The sequence below is a fragment of the Odocoileus virginianus genome, chromosome 3 (genome assembly GCF_023699985.2).
Source record: "Odocoileus virginianus isolate 20LAN1187 ecotype Illinois chromosome 3, Ovbor_1.2, whole genome shotgun sequence".
Classification (NCBI taxonomy): Eukaryota; Metazoa; Chordata; class Mammalia; order Artiodactyla; family Cervidae; genus Odocoileus; species Odocoileus virginianus.
Genome location: NC_069676.1, coordinates 47,371,680 through 47,389,188, shown reverse-complemented (window position 1 = coordinate 47,389,188; position 17,509 = coordinate 47,371,680). Strand labels below are relative to the sequence as shown.

At 45.2% G+C, this 17,509-nt stretch overlaps 1 protein-coding gene across 1 annotated transcript; it reads right to left on the bottom strand.

Moving 5' to 3' along the window:
* Window positions 1-831: 831 nt before the first annotated feature.
* Window positions 832-1,212, bottom strand: LOC110147128 (large ribosomal subunit protein uL23-like). Its single transcript, XM_070457981.1, has one exon. It carries the CDS (start codon window positions 1,210-1,212, stop codon window positions 832-834), a length of 381 nt encoding a protein of 126 aa, XP_070314082.1.
* Between the last annotated feature and the right edge of the window lie 16,297 nt (window positions 1,213-17,509).

Below are 17,509 nucleotides of genomic sequence, written 5' to 3'. Positions count from 1 at the left end.
TATGACCAACCTAGATAGCATATTAAAAAGCAGAGACTTAACTTTGCCGATAAAGGTCCGTCTAGTCAAAGCTATGGTTTTTCCAATAATCATGTATGCATGTGAGAAAGTGAAAGTGAAAGTTGTTCAGTTGTGTCCGACTCTTTGCAACCCCATGGACTATACAGTCCATGGAATTCTCCAGGCCAGAATACTGGAGTGGGTAGTCTTTCCCTTCTCCAGGGGATCTTCCCAACTCAGGAATTGAGCCCAGGTCTCCCACATTGCAGGTAGATTCTTTACCAGCTGAGCCACAAGGGAAGTTCAAGAATACTGGAATAGGTAGCCTATCCCTTCTCCAGCAGATTTTCCTGACCCAGGAATCGAACCGGGGTCTCCTACATTGCAGGTGGATTCTTTACCAACTGAGCTGATGTGAGAATTGGACCATAAAGAAAGCTGAGCGCTGAAGAATTGATGCTTTTGAACTGTGGTGTTGGAGAAGACTCTTGAGAGTCCCTTGGATGTCAAGATCAAACTAGTCAATCCTAAAGGATATAACTGAGCTACTGAACTGAACTGAATGGAGGTATGAGAACTTATTGTAATCTAGTCTGTCCACCTTTGTGTATGTTGAAAATTTTCCATAAAAATACATACTAATGAACATATTTCCATGTCAATATATGGAGATGTACTTCATGCTTTTTTTTTTTTTAGTATTGGAAACTTTTATATTTGGAATTAGCTAGATGGACTCAGTTTAGGTGATCCCAATTTTGTTGGCAACATTCAAAGCATCCTAGTCAGGAGCCAGTTGAACATATGCCTTCTTCTCTCCCTCAGGCCTGATCAGGAGTTGACCTTAGCCACATCAATGTCATAGAGCTTCTTCACAGCCTGTGTAATTTGGTGCTTGTCAGCCTTGACATCCACAATGAATACCCATGTGTTGTAGTCTTCTATTTTCCTCATGGCTGACTCGGTGGTGAGGGAGAATCTGATGATGGCATAGCGGTCAAGTTTGTTTCTCCTAGGGGCACTCTTCTGAGGATATTTGGGCTGCCTCCTGAGCCATCGTGTTTGGCTGACGCCAGGAAGGTGGGTGACATCGGATCTTATTTTTTGGTGGATGTGGACGCCTTTGAACACTGCTTTCTCGGCCTTCAAAGCCTTTTCTTTGGCTTCGACTTTAGCAGGGCCAGGGGCTTCCTTCTTCACCTTTGCCGCCATCTTCATGAAAAAGGGTTTCTGTATTTCATGCTTTTTAAGAGCTACATATACTTCCATATTTATATATAAACAATTCCCTATTAGAGGATATTTGGATTGCTTCCAAAATATTTAATATTCTAAACAATGCTGCAGGAAATATCCTTGTCTCTGCTCATCCTAAAGGAAATCAGTCCTGAATGTTCATTGGAAAGATTGATGCTAAAGCTGAAACTCCAATACTTGGGCCACCTGATGTGAGGAACTGATTCATTTGAAAAGACCCTGATGCTGGGAAAGATTGAAGGCAGGAGGAGAAGGGGATAACAGGGGATGAGATGGTTGGATGGCATCACCGACTCAGTGGACATGAGTTTGAGTAAACTCCAAGAGTTGGTGGTGGACAGGGAGGCCTGGCTTGCTGCAGTCCATGGGGTCGCAAAGAGTCGGACACGACTGAGAGGCTGAACTGAACTGAACCGAGCTGCCCAACTAGCCATTTCCTTAGAATAAATTTCTAGAAGTAAAAGTGTTAGGTCAACTGATGTGAATGTTTTAGATTTTTATATACGTGGAGAGATTGTTTTCTAGGAAATTCTTGCACTTACTTATTTTCCCACACTTACAATAAAATATTGGTCACTAGCAATCCTATCCTTTTTTATAAAAAGAGTTTATTGCCATTTAACTTTTATACCATTAAATTCACTCATTTCAAGAGTGCAAGTCAATGATTTTTAGTACATTAGTTATAGTTATGCAACGATTACTCTGTAAGTTATAGTTAGGCAACCATCTCCACAAATTAATTTTAGAATATTTTTATCACCCCATAAAGAAACTTAGTGTCCATTTATTGTCAACCCTTAGTCCTACTCCCAGCCCTATATGAACAGTAATCTACTTCTTATTGCTATAGATTTGCCTTTTTAGGACATTTCATGAAAGTGAAATTATATACAATATGTGTTCCACTTAGCATGCTTTTGAAGTTCATCCATGTTGTACCATGTGTCAATATTTTGTTACTTTTTATTGCTGAATAGTATTCTATTATATGGATATGCCATATTTTGTTTATGTATTCATCAGTTAATTGACAGACAAAATGCTGTTTCCCCTTTTTGGCTATTATAAATAAGGCTGCTATGAATATTCACATGCAAGTCTTTGTGCGGGCCTGTGTTGTCATTTCTCTGGGTAGATCCCTAGGGGTAGAACTGATGTGTCATATGAAAATTCTGTTTAGCGTTTTGGATAACTGACAAACTGCTTTCCAAAAGACCTGCACCATTTTACATTCTCACCAGAAGTATAAGAGGATTCTGACTTCTCCACATTCTGACCAATGCTTGTCTTTTTTTTAAAATAGTCTCTTAGTAGGTATGAAATGGCCCCTCATTTTGCTTTTGATTTGGGACCATATTAGTAATCTCAAGACAAAAATATAGGTGATTTTAATTCTGCGTGATAAACCCTATGAAAGTGAAAGTGAAAGTCACTCAGTCGTGTCCAACTCTGCAACCCCATGCACTATACAGTCCATAAAATTCTCCAGGCCAGAACACTGGAGTTCTTTCCCTTCTCCAGGGGAACTTCCCAACCCAGGAATCAAACCCAGGTCTCACAGACTACAGTCAGATTCTTTACCAGCTGAGTCACAAGGGAAGCCCAAGAATACTGGAGTGGGTAGCCTATCTCTTATCCAACGGATCTTTCCGACCCAGGAATCGAACCAGGGTCTCCTGCATTGCAGGCAGATTCTTTACCAACTAAGCTATCAGGGAAGCCCTGGGGTAAATCCTATTGCAACAGTAAAAACAACAACAGTCATCATTTTTACTGACTCCTGACTCTGAACTTTATTCTTATTTAATCTTCCAAACCACCTATGAGGCAGATACTACTTTTAAGATGAGTAAATGATTTCCACATCAGGAAGCCAAGGCTTTGGTAAAGATAAGCACAGACAGTTGTGTAGCACAAAGGAGGGGTCCTCATTTAGACTGGGGGGTTCAGGGAAGGAGTTTTGGAGGGGACAACCTCTCATTTGAAAACTGAGTTACACATAGGTGGTACCAGGCCTTGGAGAAGAAGGGCTGCCTTGCCAGGCATAGGAAAAGCAGGCACAGGGGCTTGTGAGTTGGGGAGCTATTGTGGCCGTTCTCTCCCCTGTACCAGCATCCATTACCAGAATTCCCAGGACAAGCATCTGTACCCCGCCAGCTCTGCCTGTTTCTCCCCAAGACCCCTTTGTCATCTTGTGGACCAGATCCTGCAACCAAACTACCCTTTGAGAATAAGGGGTTACTCCAAATACTGCCCAGCCCCTGGGAATGGATGGCCTGTCACACTCACAGGGTGGCCTGAGTAAGATCAGCATGTCCAGCTGCCAACACCAAAGCCAGACCGGAAGTCATGCACGTGTGTATGTGTGCGGGGTCTCCTTGGTAAGCCACACCCTCCCCCAGCCCCAGAATCTCCACCTTGAGATTTCCTCTTGGGAATCAAAATTTCCCTTCTAAAATATAAACAACCCTTGCAAAGGGGCACTGCAGCTCTTAACTCCTTAGGACAAATTGTGTGAGTTCTTTTATAGAGAATAATGAGAAAGATAATTCTGTCTTTCAACAAGTGTTCATGGAGCAGCTATTTTGTGCTAGCTCCTATGGTGGCTCCTAACACTGGGCACCAGGATGTAAAGGAGATAAAGCCCCAGCCCTCATAGAGCTCACATCCTAATGAAGGAGTGTTTAAAGTTACTGTAACCATGTAACAAATTACCCCAAAATTCCGTGAAGTAATAATTTAGTATGCTCACGGATTTCCCACTTCAGAAATTCGGATAGGGTACAGTGTAGTTGGCTTATCTCTGCTCTGCCGTCTCTAGGGCTTCTGCTGGAAGCTATCGATGTGTGGTTGCTGGTCCTGGCAGCCTGAGTCCCTAACTGGGGCCAGAGGCTGAATATTTGAATGTAAATGGAATAAGAGTGCCTGGAGGATGAGACTCTGAAAAGGACTGTGGCGCTATAATAACAGCTCATGTTTCTTTTTAATAATTTTATTTATTTAAGTATTTATTTTTGGCTGTATTGTATCTTTGTTGCTGTGCAGGCTACTCTCTAGTTGAGGTAGGTGGGCATCTCATTTCAGTGGCTTCTCTAGTTGCAGAGCACGGGCTGTAGGTTACATGCTTCATTGAAGCACATGGGCTCAGTAGTTGTGGTTCCCAGGCTCTAGAGCACAGGCTCCATAGTGGTGCAGGTACACAGGATAAGTTGCTCTGTGGCGGTGGGATCCTCTCAGACCAGAGATGAAACCCATGTCTCCTGCATTGACAGGCAGATTCTTTACCACTGAGCCACCAGGGAAACCCCTCAGCTCATGTTTATTAAGTGCTTAGTATGTGCCAAATATAGGGAAGACATCCCATGTAACCCAGGAAAGTGGGTGAAAATGGAGCTCCAATAAAATTTTTTTTAATTACACAAATAATTTTTTAAAATTATGTGTTTTCTTTCCATAAAGAGAAGCATACTATTTTTTGCTTCAACTTGCTGTTTTACATGTCAATATATCAGGGACATCTTTACATGTTACATTCAGAACTATACTTTTCTTTTTAAAGACTGTAGACTCTTTCATAATAAGGATTCTATCATAGGTAATTTAATTAATCCCTTATTGAGGGAGAAAATTAAGGAAAAATTAATTCTTAAAAATTAATTTTAAAAATTAAGAAAAATTAATTTTTCTTGACACGTTTGTAGGATAAATCCTAGATGTATTATTAGCAGATGAAAGGATATGCAAATTTAAATGTTTAGTAGGTATTGCCAGATTATTTGTTAAGGAGGTCATAAGATTTACACTCTCTACCAACAGTATTAGTAAATAAGACCACATGGTTCCCTACACCCCACAACATCCCTCATCACAAATGGGTTAGGCATACCTTTTCATATGCTTTTTGGCCACTTGCATTTTATGCTTGGACACCTGCATGTCTATATCTCTCAAGCTGGCGTCTTTATTTGTAAAAATGGGGTTGTAGACAGATGGGAATCCCAAGCGTGAAAACTACAAAATCAAGAATGAATGACCCCCCCCCAAAAAAAAGAATGAATGACCCCTCCTACACTGTTGGTGGGAGTTACATTGGTACAACCGCTATGGAAAACAGCATGGAGATTCCATGAAAAACTAAAAAAAAAAAAAGAGAGAGAGAGAGAAAGAGTTATATGAGCAATCCTACTCCCAGGCATATATCCAGAACAGTCAGAAGCTCTAATTTGAAAAGATACCCATACCCCAGTGTTCATAGCAGTACTATTTATAATAGCCAAGACATGGAAGCAACCTGAATATCCTTCAGGTTGAATGAATGGATAAAGGAGATGTGATGTATATACAATGGAATATTACTCAGCCATAAAAATAATGAAATAATGCCATTTGCAGTGACATGGCTGGACCAGAGATTATCATACTAAGTAAAGTAAGTCAGACAGAGAAAAGCAAATATCAGAGAAATCACTTACATGTGGAATCAAAAAAGGATTAAAATGAACTTATTTATAAAACAGAAATAGACTCATAGACATAGAAAACAAACTTACCGTTACCAAACAGAACACGCGGAGAGGGATAAATTAGGAATTTGGCATTAACAGGTACACACTACTATGTGTAAAATAGATAAACCACAAGGACCTACTTTATAGCACAGGGAACTACATCTTGTACCTATAATGATAAAGAATCTGAAAAAGAGTAACTGAATCACTTTGCTATATACCTGAAACATTATAAATCACCTATACTTCAACTGAAAAAAAGGAAAGAATGGGGCTTTCCTGATGGTCCAGTGGTTAAGAATCTGCCTTGCAATGCAATGGACACCGGTTCGTTCCCTGGTCCAGGAAGATCCCACGTGCTGAGGAGAAACTAAGCCTGTGAGCCTCAATTACTGAGACTGCCTGATGCAACTACTGAAACCTAGGTGTCTAGAGCCTGTGCTACCCAACAAGAGAAGCCACTGCAACGAGAAGCCTGCACACCACAACGAAGAGTAACTCCACTCACTGAAACTAGAGAAAGCCTGCATGCAGCAAGGAAGACCCAGCGTGCATCCAAAAAATAAAATAAAGTAAATAAATAAATCTTAAAAAAAAATGAAGGGCAATGCTTGTGCAGTTCCTACCGTCTTACCTCCTACCCTGCAGATGAGAACCCCACACAAGATGGCTCCCTTTTTGAATAAAGCCCCTGGCCTTGAAGGGAGAACACTAGGGATTTCTGCCGAGTGGCTTCTGAACCTTATTTGTAACTCACTGGAAGCCCCCCACTGATGGTAGCCAGTGACAAACAGCATCCACGTTCATCTGTAAGAAGATGACACAGCTTTATGGGAGTTACCAGACACTACAAATTAAACACAAGAATCCTTGAGAGGCCTTGAAGAAGGCTCTAAAAGTGAGCCCACCCAGTCCCTCCTTGAGAGTGTGTCCAAGAGGCAGAGTTACCCACCAGAGGGAGGCTTTGCCCCCACTGCCACTTACTCTGCTGAATAATACTGCACCAGGGGCTTTCCCAACTCTGGACACAATTTCTTCACCTGGGGATAATAATAGCACTGACCCAATGGGATTGCTGCAGCATCTGGTGAACGCATGTGCCAGGCATCAGGCACCTAACTAGGTAGTTATTATTATTCTTACAGGTCTCTGACAGAAGGTTTCTAACCTCTGTGTAAGTAGCCCCGGCTTCCCTGGTAGCTCAGATGGTAAAGAATCTGCCTGCAATTCAGGAGACCTGGGTTTGATCCTTGGGTCAGGAAGATCCTCTGGAGCAGGGAATGACTATCCACTCCAGTATTCTCGTTTGGAGAATCCCACGGACAGAGGAGCCTGGGGGGCTACAGTCCATGGGGTCGCAAAGAGTCAGATAGGACCGAGCGACTCACACACACACACACACACACACACACACACACACGTAGCTCTCTTACATTGCTGTCAGTAGGTAAATAAAATCCCTCTGTAGTCTAATCTCATTCCTCCTACTGCTGATTCAGCTCCTTCACTTGAGTTCTGGAGCAAGGAAAGGTTATTTTTAAGACCCTCCGTAACTTACTCTTTTCCATCTGGTTCCAGGCACAGTCTGTCAAACACCTTTGGGCAGGGAAGGAGGCATGAGAGGGGGCGGTGCTCACAGCAGCACCTCCCACTCTTTCTTCTCTTTATTTGCCCACACCTGTATCTGAAGATTACATGCTATCTGCTGTGTGGCATGTGGGATCTTAGTCCCCAACCAGGGATCCTAAAATGGCAGCTCAGAACCTTAACCACCAGACCACCAGGGGAGTCCCCCACCTGGTCTTTAAACTTTGCCTGACAAAGCCCAAGGGGGACTATTGACCCCTTCCAGAGAAAGAGGGGGTGGGTGATGGGGCTAGGTTTAGGATTGGGCCCCAGCCTATTGCTTAATAATCACCATAAAGGCCTTTCTGGCCTTGGAGCTTCCTGAGGGGCTTTCACATTCAAGATGCTCAGGCCTCCTTTGATCCCTCTCCCTCCAGTAGTGGACCAGTAATACATAACAGTGGCCTCTTGTTACTGAGCACAGAGCACAGAAGGGACTTTAGCACTTGGTAATAATAATAGCTAGCATTGATTGAGTGCTTAATAGGTACCAAATCCCTCACAACTATTCTGGGAAGAAGATACTGTTACAGACAAGGAAAAGAAGGCTGAAGGTCCTTAGCAGTTCAAAATTATGGCAACCAAAGGGCCAGATTGGCATCTGAAGTCCTGCTGGGATTCTGAAACCAGTATGCAACACCTCCCTGCAGGCTGCACTTCCAAACCTGTTAGTCCTCTTCCTTCTGCAGTGTTCCAGCTTCCTCTGACCTCCTCTTACCAGGAATTTTTTTCCAGGCCCCTCCCTCTCTCACCTCCAGGACATCCACTGGTATTTTCAATACCCTCCATCATCTATCATTGTCCCTCCAATTATTTAAGACTCTTCTAGGGTCACAAAGTGATCCCTCCCAGTCTAGCCACCCTCCATCCTTTCTGGGACACGCGTTTGCAGGCATATGCTTGCACACCCCCTGTTCCCCATCTCCAACAAAACAGGCTACAGCCATTACAAATTGTGCAGCAGCAGGTTGTAGTGACAAACAAATGTTTAGAATGTCTTTTATTTAATTTTTCATAGTTTTGAAGAAAATGATAAAACATTATATTAAATATTTCTTGCTGTTGCTTATCTGTGGTTTCTGATTTATTTTCAAATGAGCATGTATTAATCTTGTAGTAAAGGGAGAAAAGCCCATATTTGGAAAAACTTAGGTAGAGGTAGGAGTTAATGGCCTTTGACTGGCTTTATATTTACCCTCTGATGGATTCTTGCTTCCCATGGCCCAATAAACTCCAAAGTAAGAAGCCCCAGCAGCTTTAAACTTTTGGGTCAAAAGAAAAGCAGTAGCAAGAAAGAACACCCAAGAACTTTGGTAGTCTCTTTTTTGCTACTCTTTGGTGTTAGCTGTTGTATCTCTGATGACCTGGAGAAGCAGGGACAGGATCCTGGCAGTGCCAATAGGGAGCTGGGGGTCCCCTCTCTTTCTCTGATATGGATAATTGATCCCTTTTCATTCTTATGCAGGTAGACCTCCAAGACAAGTTTCCCAGAAGCCCCCTTCCACAAAATGTGTCCGTTGTTGTTCCCTGGTACACCAGGGGCTGAGCTACCTTCTTCAGAGATTCCAGCCCCTCCCATGTTATCCTCCTGCCGTTTCTCCAGCTCTCCTCCTTCACTGTCCTTTGTTCAGGAGATGAACTCAGATGGTAAAGAATCCGAACTGCAATGCAGTTTGATCCTGGGGTGGACAATCCCCTGGAGAAGGGAATGGCTACTCACTCCAGTATTTTTGCCTGGAGATTTCCATGGACAGAGAAACCTGGTGAGCTATAGTCCATGAAGTCACAAAGAGCTGGACAAGACTGAGGGGCTAACACTTCCAGTTTCAGGCATGTTAAAGCTCTGGGGTCATTGTAGGGTATGTGACAGGCAGGCTTTTGAGATGAGTCTCAGATGGCATCTGGGGTTTTTCTGGTGGCTCAGTCAGTAAAGAATCCACCTGCAATGCAAGCGACCCAAGTTTAATCCCTGGGTTGGGAAGATCCCCTGCAAAAGGAAAGGGCAACCCACTCCAATATTTTTGCCTGGGAAATCCCATGGACAGAGGAGCCTGATGGGCTGCAGTCCATGGAGTCGCATAAGTCGGAGAGGACTTAGTGGCTAAACCACCACTCAGATGGCAAAGAGAGTCTTAGCATGTAGGAAAAATGGGAAAGAGTCTACAGGCCAAGGCACAGAGGAATCTATGATAAAGCCAAAGGATGGGAAGTGACAGGAAATGAGACTGAAAGGCCCTTATAGGCCAAGCTAAAGGTTTGCATGGGATCCTGAGGGCAGTCGGAAGTCATTGAAGAGTTTGGGCTAGTGAGTATATACCAGAAACACAAAGAGAAGTGTTAAATAGCTGACATTTATTGACCACTTGCTTTGTATGAAGAGAGTTTATTTCATTTAGTCTTACCAACAATTTTATGAACTAGTATTATTTCCATATGATTTTAAGGGAAACTATAGAATATGGGAAGATTGTTTCCTCAAGCCATAGCAAGGTGCTGAGCCTGGAATTTACTCCTTTAATTGTCATGCTAGCAGACCTGAGTAAGGGCAGGGATCAGTGAAGAGTCCTGGAGATGACTGGGAGACAGAATGAACCACTGGATTCCATGACTGCCTGGATGTGGGAGTGAGGATGAAAACCTCTCAAAGATGATGCCCAGTTTTGCACACCTGGGAGACGCATGCAAAAGCACACATTCTCTGGGCCAAAGTACAGAGATGAGAGCCAGAGCCAGCCAGTCAGCGGACCCATTCTGATGGGTTGGCCGTGTCCGCAGGGAAGGCCCAAATCAGCCACACAAGGGGTGCTATAGCAGGAGCAGGTGGCCTGCCTTTCTGGTCCTTTCCCAGTGCCAGCCAAGCAGCAGGAGGGGCCGAGGGATGCTTGGAGCAGGGCCATCTAGCAGAGCCTGGACCCTTGGCAACCAAGCCCCATGAGGGGACCACACAGAACGTGCCAGGAATGGCAGCTGCTAGGGCAGGTCACCAGAGGGGTGGGGGAAGGGTATGGACCCAGTTGCAGGCCAGGCCTCTCTGGTGGTCTCTGTCCTACTGTGGATGAGGGATGCACCAGGCTGTGTGGTATCCCTGACTCTGGGGTCCCTGAAGGGTTGTAGCTTCCCTACCCTCAGGCACCAGGCATTGACCCTATGATCTGACCTCTCTGACCCCTCAGATTCCACACTGAATCCCTTTGTTACCCAGCTCAGGTCTTCTTGCTTGAAATGCAGCAAAGCCAATCTACTGATACTTGATTTCGTGAGGGACATTACAGTGTTTCCTGCAGGGTACCAAGCAAGGAGAACCGGGTGGCTAGTACTCAAAAGGCCCAAACTCCTCAGGAGCTTTCAGGCAAGGGTTTTAAAAGGTAACAAGACGAGGTGAAGGTCACAGGGAGTATAATCAGCTCCTGAACATTTTTCTGAATGGCTGGTGGGGATGCTTCAGGAATCTCAATCATTAGCCTTCTGGTTCCAATCAGTCTGAAGTCTACATGCTTGTGGGCAGCATGTCATCATCATCCTCCACTGGGTGGGGGTTTAAGTTTCTGCAGAACAACTCACACTTTTGTCTATATCCCTTCAGACTCGTTACTCTAGTCATAACTGCTTGAGTCTGCTCTTTGGAACTCAGGGAAGGCCAAACAAGAAACAGGGGCTTGTACCTGGGAAGGCCCCGCAGGGTCCTGCTCATTTTCAGTCTTCCCTTTTCTTTGACAGTCCTCATCCTGAGGGAGACAGGGATGGGACAAGAAAGGGAATAAAGCTTTGGACAGAGAGCTTAATCATAAATTCAGCATGGGAACTGGGCTTTAGGGATTCCTCACACTCCTCGGACTTCCTGTACCAGGTTTTGGCCCCTCACCACCCATTTCCTTGCCCTCTGGCCACCTTATTTCCCTTATCTCACAGCCAGTCCATTACCAGGTCCTGTGGATGCTCCTGCCCGCACCCCTCTTCTCCTAAATTCAGCCACTTCTCTAGCCCCACTGCCTTTTTCTCAATTCAGGCCAACACCCACTCAAGGCATGAAGGTCACATCAGCCAGCAGTCCTGTCCTCTTTCTACACTGCAGCTGGAGGAGGGATCTTTGCAGAGATTCTTGTTGTTCCCTGGATGAAAGCTCTTCAGTGGCCTTCTGATTCCTTTGGTATAAAGACTAACCTCATCGGGCTGACCCACCAGCCTTTCACAGCCCGGTCCCTGGGATCTCTAGCCTGTCTTTCACAATGTCTCCCTCACATGCTGAGCCATAGTCCCACCTACTTTAGAATCACTAGTGGAGCTTGTTAAATGTGAATTTATTCTGGATCCCCACCCCCAAGTCCACCAAATCAGAATCCCTGAGGCTGGCACCCATGTCAAATAAGCCTCCCATGATTGAAACCTACTTCTTGTAGCTCCTCCAAAAGCTAGGGCTCTTGTAACAAATTCAACAAAACCTTTTAAAATGGTCCACATCAAAAATAAAAATCTTAAAAAAAAAAAAAAAAAAAGAAGAAGCTAAGGCTCTCTTTTCCTCCTGGGCTGTACACAGGTTCCTCTTGCCTGGTGACTATACCTCCTCAACTTCCTTCATACTGTTTAAAGGTCACCTCCTTCCTGCCCTAGGCTTACTCCTAAAACAACTCTTATTAAGTGGAATTTTGCCTGTCTGCTTCTTTGTCCCCACCCCCCATCCCCAACCAGAATGTAACCTCCTATGGTAAAGTGCCTGGCACAGAGAAGGGATTCAATAAATACTTCTTGAATCCCAAATGAATTAATATCTGGGCATATTCCAAGCTCAAGGATCTGGCATGGTGCAGGAAGAGAGAAGAGCAACCAAGAATAAGCTGGCTCTGAGCATGGAGAAGTGGAAGTATCTAGGGGTTAGGAAGTAGGGGTCCTTCCAGTTCCCTTCAAGCAGCTACTCAGAGGGGTCTGATTAAGGGCACAACCACCTCCCAAGGGTACCAAGGAGAACCTATGTTTGTGGATCAGCTTTCTTCTCTGTGGCCTTAAGGACCCACCCCTGCTCTTCTGCTGGGGGTTTTGAGTCCCCCCCTCCACCCCTGTGCCACCCAGGGCACCTGGGGATGGCATCTTGGTACTCTAGCAGCACTTTGTCTCTCTTGGCTTTTTAATCCATCAGAAAAATGTCAAACCCAGTCCAGACAAGTGACTCATTACAGCTTTAAGGAACGAAAGCTGCAAAGCCAGGCTCGGACAGCAGCACATAGAGAAGGCACTAAGAGAAGCCAGACAGCAGATGCCCTCTAGAGCCAAAAAGAGGTCTTCTCTGTGTCCCGGGGCTTCTCTGGACACAGAATCAAGGTATTCTGCCCTCTCTGCTCAGGGATGTCTCCATCTAGTTGTGGGAAGGACTTAAACTGGGTCTTAATTACAACAGCAATAACAGCTGTCATTTTTATTGAACGCTTGTGTGTGTGCATGCTAAGTTGCTTCAGTCATGTCCGACTCTGTGCGACCCTATAGACTGCAGCCTGCCAGGCTCCTCTATCCATAGGATTCTCCAGGCAAGAATACTGGAGTGGGTTGCCATGCCCTCCTCCAGGGGACAAACCCAACCAGATTTGTCCCTAAGCCAGGGATCAAACCCACATGTGTTAAGTCTAACCTGCATCGGCAGGAGAGTTTTTTACTACTAACGCCACCTGAGAAAACCATTGAATGCTTACCCTGTGGCAAACATTGTTGTAAGCATTTGGCTAGTAGCCTCTCTCACACCGCAAACAATCCCTTTGCAGATTAGGAAACTGAGGCTCAGGGAGGTTAAGCCCATCCATACAGTGGAAGGGATGGATATAAAGCAGAGTTGTTGAGAGGAGGGCTCTGGGTAGGTTGGGAGGTGATGCACACTTATTTCTTCAGTTGAAAGGAAAGGCATGTTCTGGGGCGGCGGGGGCAGTGCTGTCATAAGGTAATGGGAAAGTCCTGCTTGCTAGGCTAAGGTGCTTGTAATTGCCCCTCTAGGCTCCATACCAACTGTTCCTTTCCTCTGTGTTTCTATGTTAGGTGGTCAAATGCTATGATTTGACCTAAGGAACTGGACCTGGGAGTCCTGGCCCTGCTACATTCTGGCTGTGGGACCTTAAGCAGGTTTCTGCCCTCCCTGGGCCTCATTGTCCTTGCCCTGAAAGGAGCTTTATTCGGGGACTTCCAAATTAGCCCATGGGTCTCTATTCATAGCTTCATAGGACAATTAAGCTTAGATGCCAGGAGCAACTTTTATTAATAATTAACTTTAACCTTTTCCTGTAATAGACCCTTCCCCTACCTCATAGGTTCCCCTAGGACACAGGACAGGCACAGAGGAGGGAGGCAAAAGAGAGAGCAGAAGCCATTTTGTCTGTACTTCCCTGAGCGGATGAATTGTCTGGCCCCCTCCTGTAGTCCAGGTTGGTCCACTTGCTTAGATCTCCAGATCAGAGAGAGACAGCATCTCTTCTTCCTCTTACTGTCTGTGTTCATTCATCCATTCATTCCTCAAAATCCAGGGCCTCCTCCAGTCCAAGCACTGTATAGGACAGCTATGAAGCAGATGGACAGGACAGGTAGATGGTGGGGTTGCTTTTGTCCTAGTCCAGCTGGCCACCAGGTGTCGCCAGTGCCAGCCACACAGCCTCCCTCAGGCCTGAGAAAGAAAGTGGGGCTGGGATGGGGAAGTGTGAACCAGTGAAAACATCCAGCTCTGCTCAGCCAGCCTGGATCAGAAACAAGTTCCTCAAGTGCAAAAATAATCCACTTCCTTGCCCCTCCCCCACCAGAAATACACCCTCATGATTCCTCCAGCAGCCCAGCTTGCTTGGGATATTGGGAACGCATAACCTCTGTTCAGTCTGGAATTCTCTCTACAGCACATCCCTCACAGCGAGCCCACCAGACTTCTTGTAAAACCCTTTGGTGACCACCGATTACCACTTTGCAGGTGAGACAGGCTGGGATCTGGGACCCTTTACTGCAGTTCCTGCACCTGGACAAACTTCTCCTTGAGCAACAGAATATCAAGAAACTATAAGGGACTGGAAATAACTGTGTACACATGCAGCTGGGGCAAACTGTGAACGAGATACAAAAAGACCAAAATCCAACTGCCACTTCTGGGATTCAGGGAGCAAAAGCAGGGCACTGTGAATGACCCCTGCACATGGAGCCACCCAGGGGGTGGGCAGACCACCTAAGCCAGTGGGCCCCAAATTTTTTGACACCAGGGACCAGTTTCGTGGAAGACAACATTTCCAGGACCAGAGATGGGGGATGGCTTTGGAATGATTCAAGCACATTACATTTATTGTGCACTTTATTTCTATTATTATTATATCAGCTCCACCTCAGATCATTAGGCATTAGATCCTGGAGGTTGGGGACCCCCAACCTAAGCCACCCCTCTGACCTGACCCACAAATTCGCCCATACCTTTACTTTATTTAAGGGACCAGCTTCCTCCCCACCTCCCACTACCCCACCTTCCCCTTCCTCATTGCCTCACCCCCTCATTTCCATCTACTACCAACCCCCCACACCCTCCCCCACCCCAACCGAGGGGAGCAAGCAAGACAACACATTACTTGTTTTCACTCCCTCCTGCTGTAGCATCAGTCCCAGTAAAGCTTTGCCTGCATTTCTCATCTGGCCTCTTATCAGTTTCTATTGATTAAAGATTCCAAGAACTGAGGTCAGTAACACAGGCAGCCTTTATTACTAGAAGATCCTTCCTGACTTAGAACCAAAACTTGACCATCACTTTGTCCTTGTTTTGCCTTCTATAGGCCAGAAGAAGAGAGCTCTTTGGCTGCATACAGCACTTCAGGCATTTGAAGAGATTGCTCAGGTCTCCTGAGTTTGTTTGTTCATTATTAATGTCTACATACAGAGAATTTGCTGTATGACAGACCTCAGGGCCACAGCAGAGAACAAGCCAAATTGAGACCTGTCCTCCCATGGCTTGTTGTGTGTCCAAGAAACCAACAACCAAACCAACAGAAAGGATAAATCTTGCACAAGGCCAGATAGAGGATGTTTGGTCTGACATGGGGCAGGAGGCAAGGCTTTCACCCAGTCTGGTGGCTGGGAAGACTTCCTGAGATCTCCCTGTGGTCAGGCAAAGGGTGAGCAACTTCAATGCCATTCGGTATCAAACTTTTTCTTTTGGCTGTGCTGGGTCTTCACTGTGGCACACAGTGGCTGTACGTGAGGTTTCTCTAGTTGCAGCAAGCAGAGGCTACTCTCTAGCTGTTGCTCAGTAGTTATGGCATGTGGGCTCTAGAGCACAGGCTTTTGACACAGTTGCTGACTGTCCCCAGAGTGAGTGACCCAAGAAAGAGAACAAGGAAGAAGTAACAATGCCTTTTATGATCTAGTTAATCCTACACTTAGGACGGGATTTATGCTTCACCTTTTGAAGGCAAGAGTATGAAAGAATTTGTGGATTTTTTTTTTAAACCTCCAGATACCCCAAATTCCCTTCCCAAATAACTACTACGAACATTTTGTCATATTTACAACCAGAATGTTTCTCATGCAACTATATACATCAGCCTTAAAAAATAAAAATGGGTGTCATAATGTTCATTCTGGGGTTCATTCCTATCTTATGTAACATTTGAACGGGTAATAACTCACACTATAAAAATTTAAAGGTATAAAATCATATGCAGTTAAAAGTGAGCTTCCCTCTCTTACTTGCTCTCAGCCACTTAGCTCCCCTCCCTGAAGTTTGCCTTCACCTGATTCTGGCATATCACAGACACACACATGTGCTGAGCTTTGTGCTTAGTCACTCAGTCGTGTCCGACTCTTTGCGACCCCATGGACTGTAGCCCACCAGGCTACTACATCCATGGGGATTCTCCAGGCAAGAATACTGGAGTGGGTTGCCATGCCCTTCTCCAGGGGATCTATCCAACCCAGGGGTTGAAACCAGGTCTCCTGTATTGCAGGCAGATTCTTCACCATCTGAGCCACCAGGGAAGATCAGACACATACATATCTACCCTTTTGTTTCCACACTCACTGCTCTGCAACTTACTCTTTGATCTCATTCTACAGCACTCAGATATTTCCATATCAGTACATAGGGAACCGCCTCATTTTTAAAAGAGTTGCAAAGTATTTCATTGAATGGAAGCAGCCAAATTTATTTAATATGGACTATTTTGTAACTAGTTCTGCGACTTTAAAATGACTATAAATGCCTTTCAGTGTCAGTAATTCTATGGCAACATTATACTTTGTTGTGGCTCTGACCATGTACTGTCATTAACTGATTCCCTGGTGTTGAAAATTTGAGTTGTTTCCTATTTTCTTGTGGTGGCTTCCAAAACAAACAGCATACATCTAGTGAGCCTTTTGGTAATATCCATCAGAAGCCTGAAAAATAGGCATAATCTTTGATCCAGCAATCCCAATTCTAAGAATCTCTCCTGATAATCAGAAAAGTACACACAGATACACCTTCCTATGCTTGCTGCAAAGTTGCTTATTGCAGAGAAATATTTAAAAGAACAATTATACCAAAGAAGTTCTCACACTGTTGTAAAAGTTCTAGGGCACACAACAGATTACCCAACCTGGGGATCCAGCAAAGGGACTGAGAACCCCCAGGGAATTTGACTTTGAAGGCCAGTGGGATTTGATTACAGAACTTCCACAGGACTGGGTAAACAGACTCTTGGAGGGAACAAACAAAACCTTGTGCCCACCAGGACCCAGGAGAAAGGAGCAGTGACCCCACAAGAGACTGAGCCAGGGTTGCCTGTGAGTGTTTAGGAGTCTCTAGTGGAGGTGTGGGTTGACAGTGGCTTGCCATGGGTCAGGGGCACTGACTACAACAGTCCTGGCGTAAGTACTTTTAAAGGAGGTCACCATTACTGCCATTACCCTACCATAGTTTGGCCTCAGGCCAAACTTCAGGAAGGAAACACAGCCCCACCCATCAACAGAAAATTGGATTAAAGATTTATTGAGCATGGCCCCATCCATCAGAGCAAGACCCAGATTCCCCCACGGCCAGTCCCTCCCATCAGGAAGCTTCCACAACGTATCCTTATCCATCTGAGGGCAGACAGAATGGAAACCACAATTACAGAAGCGCGCCGGCTGCTACGGACCGGGCA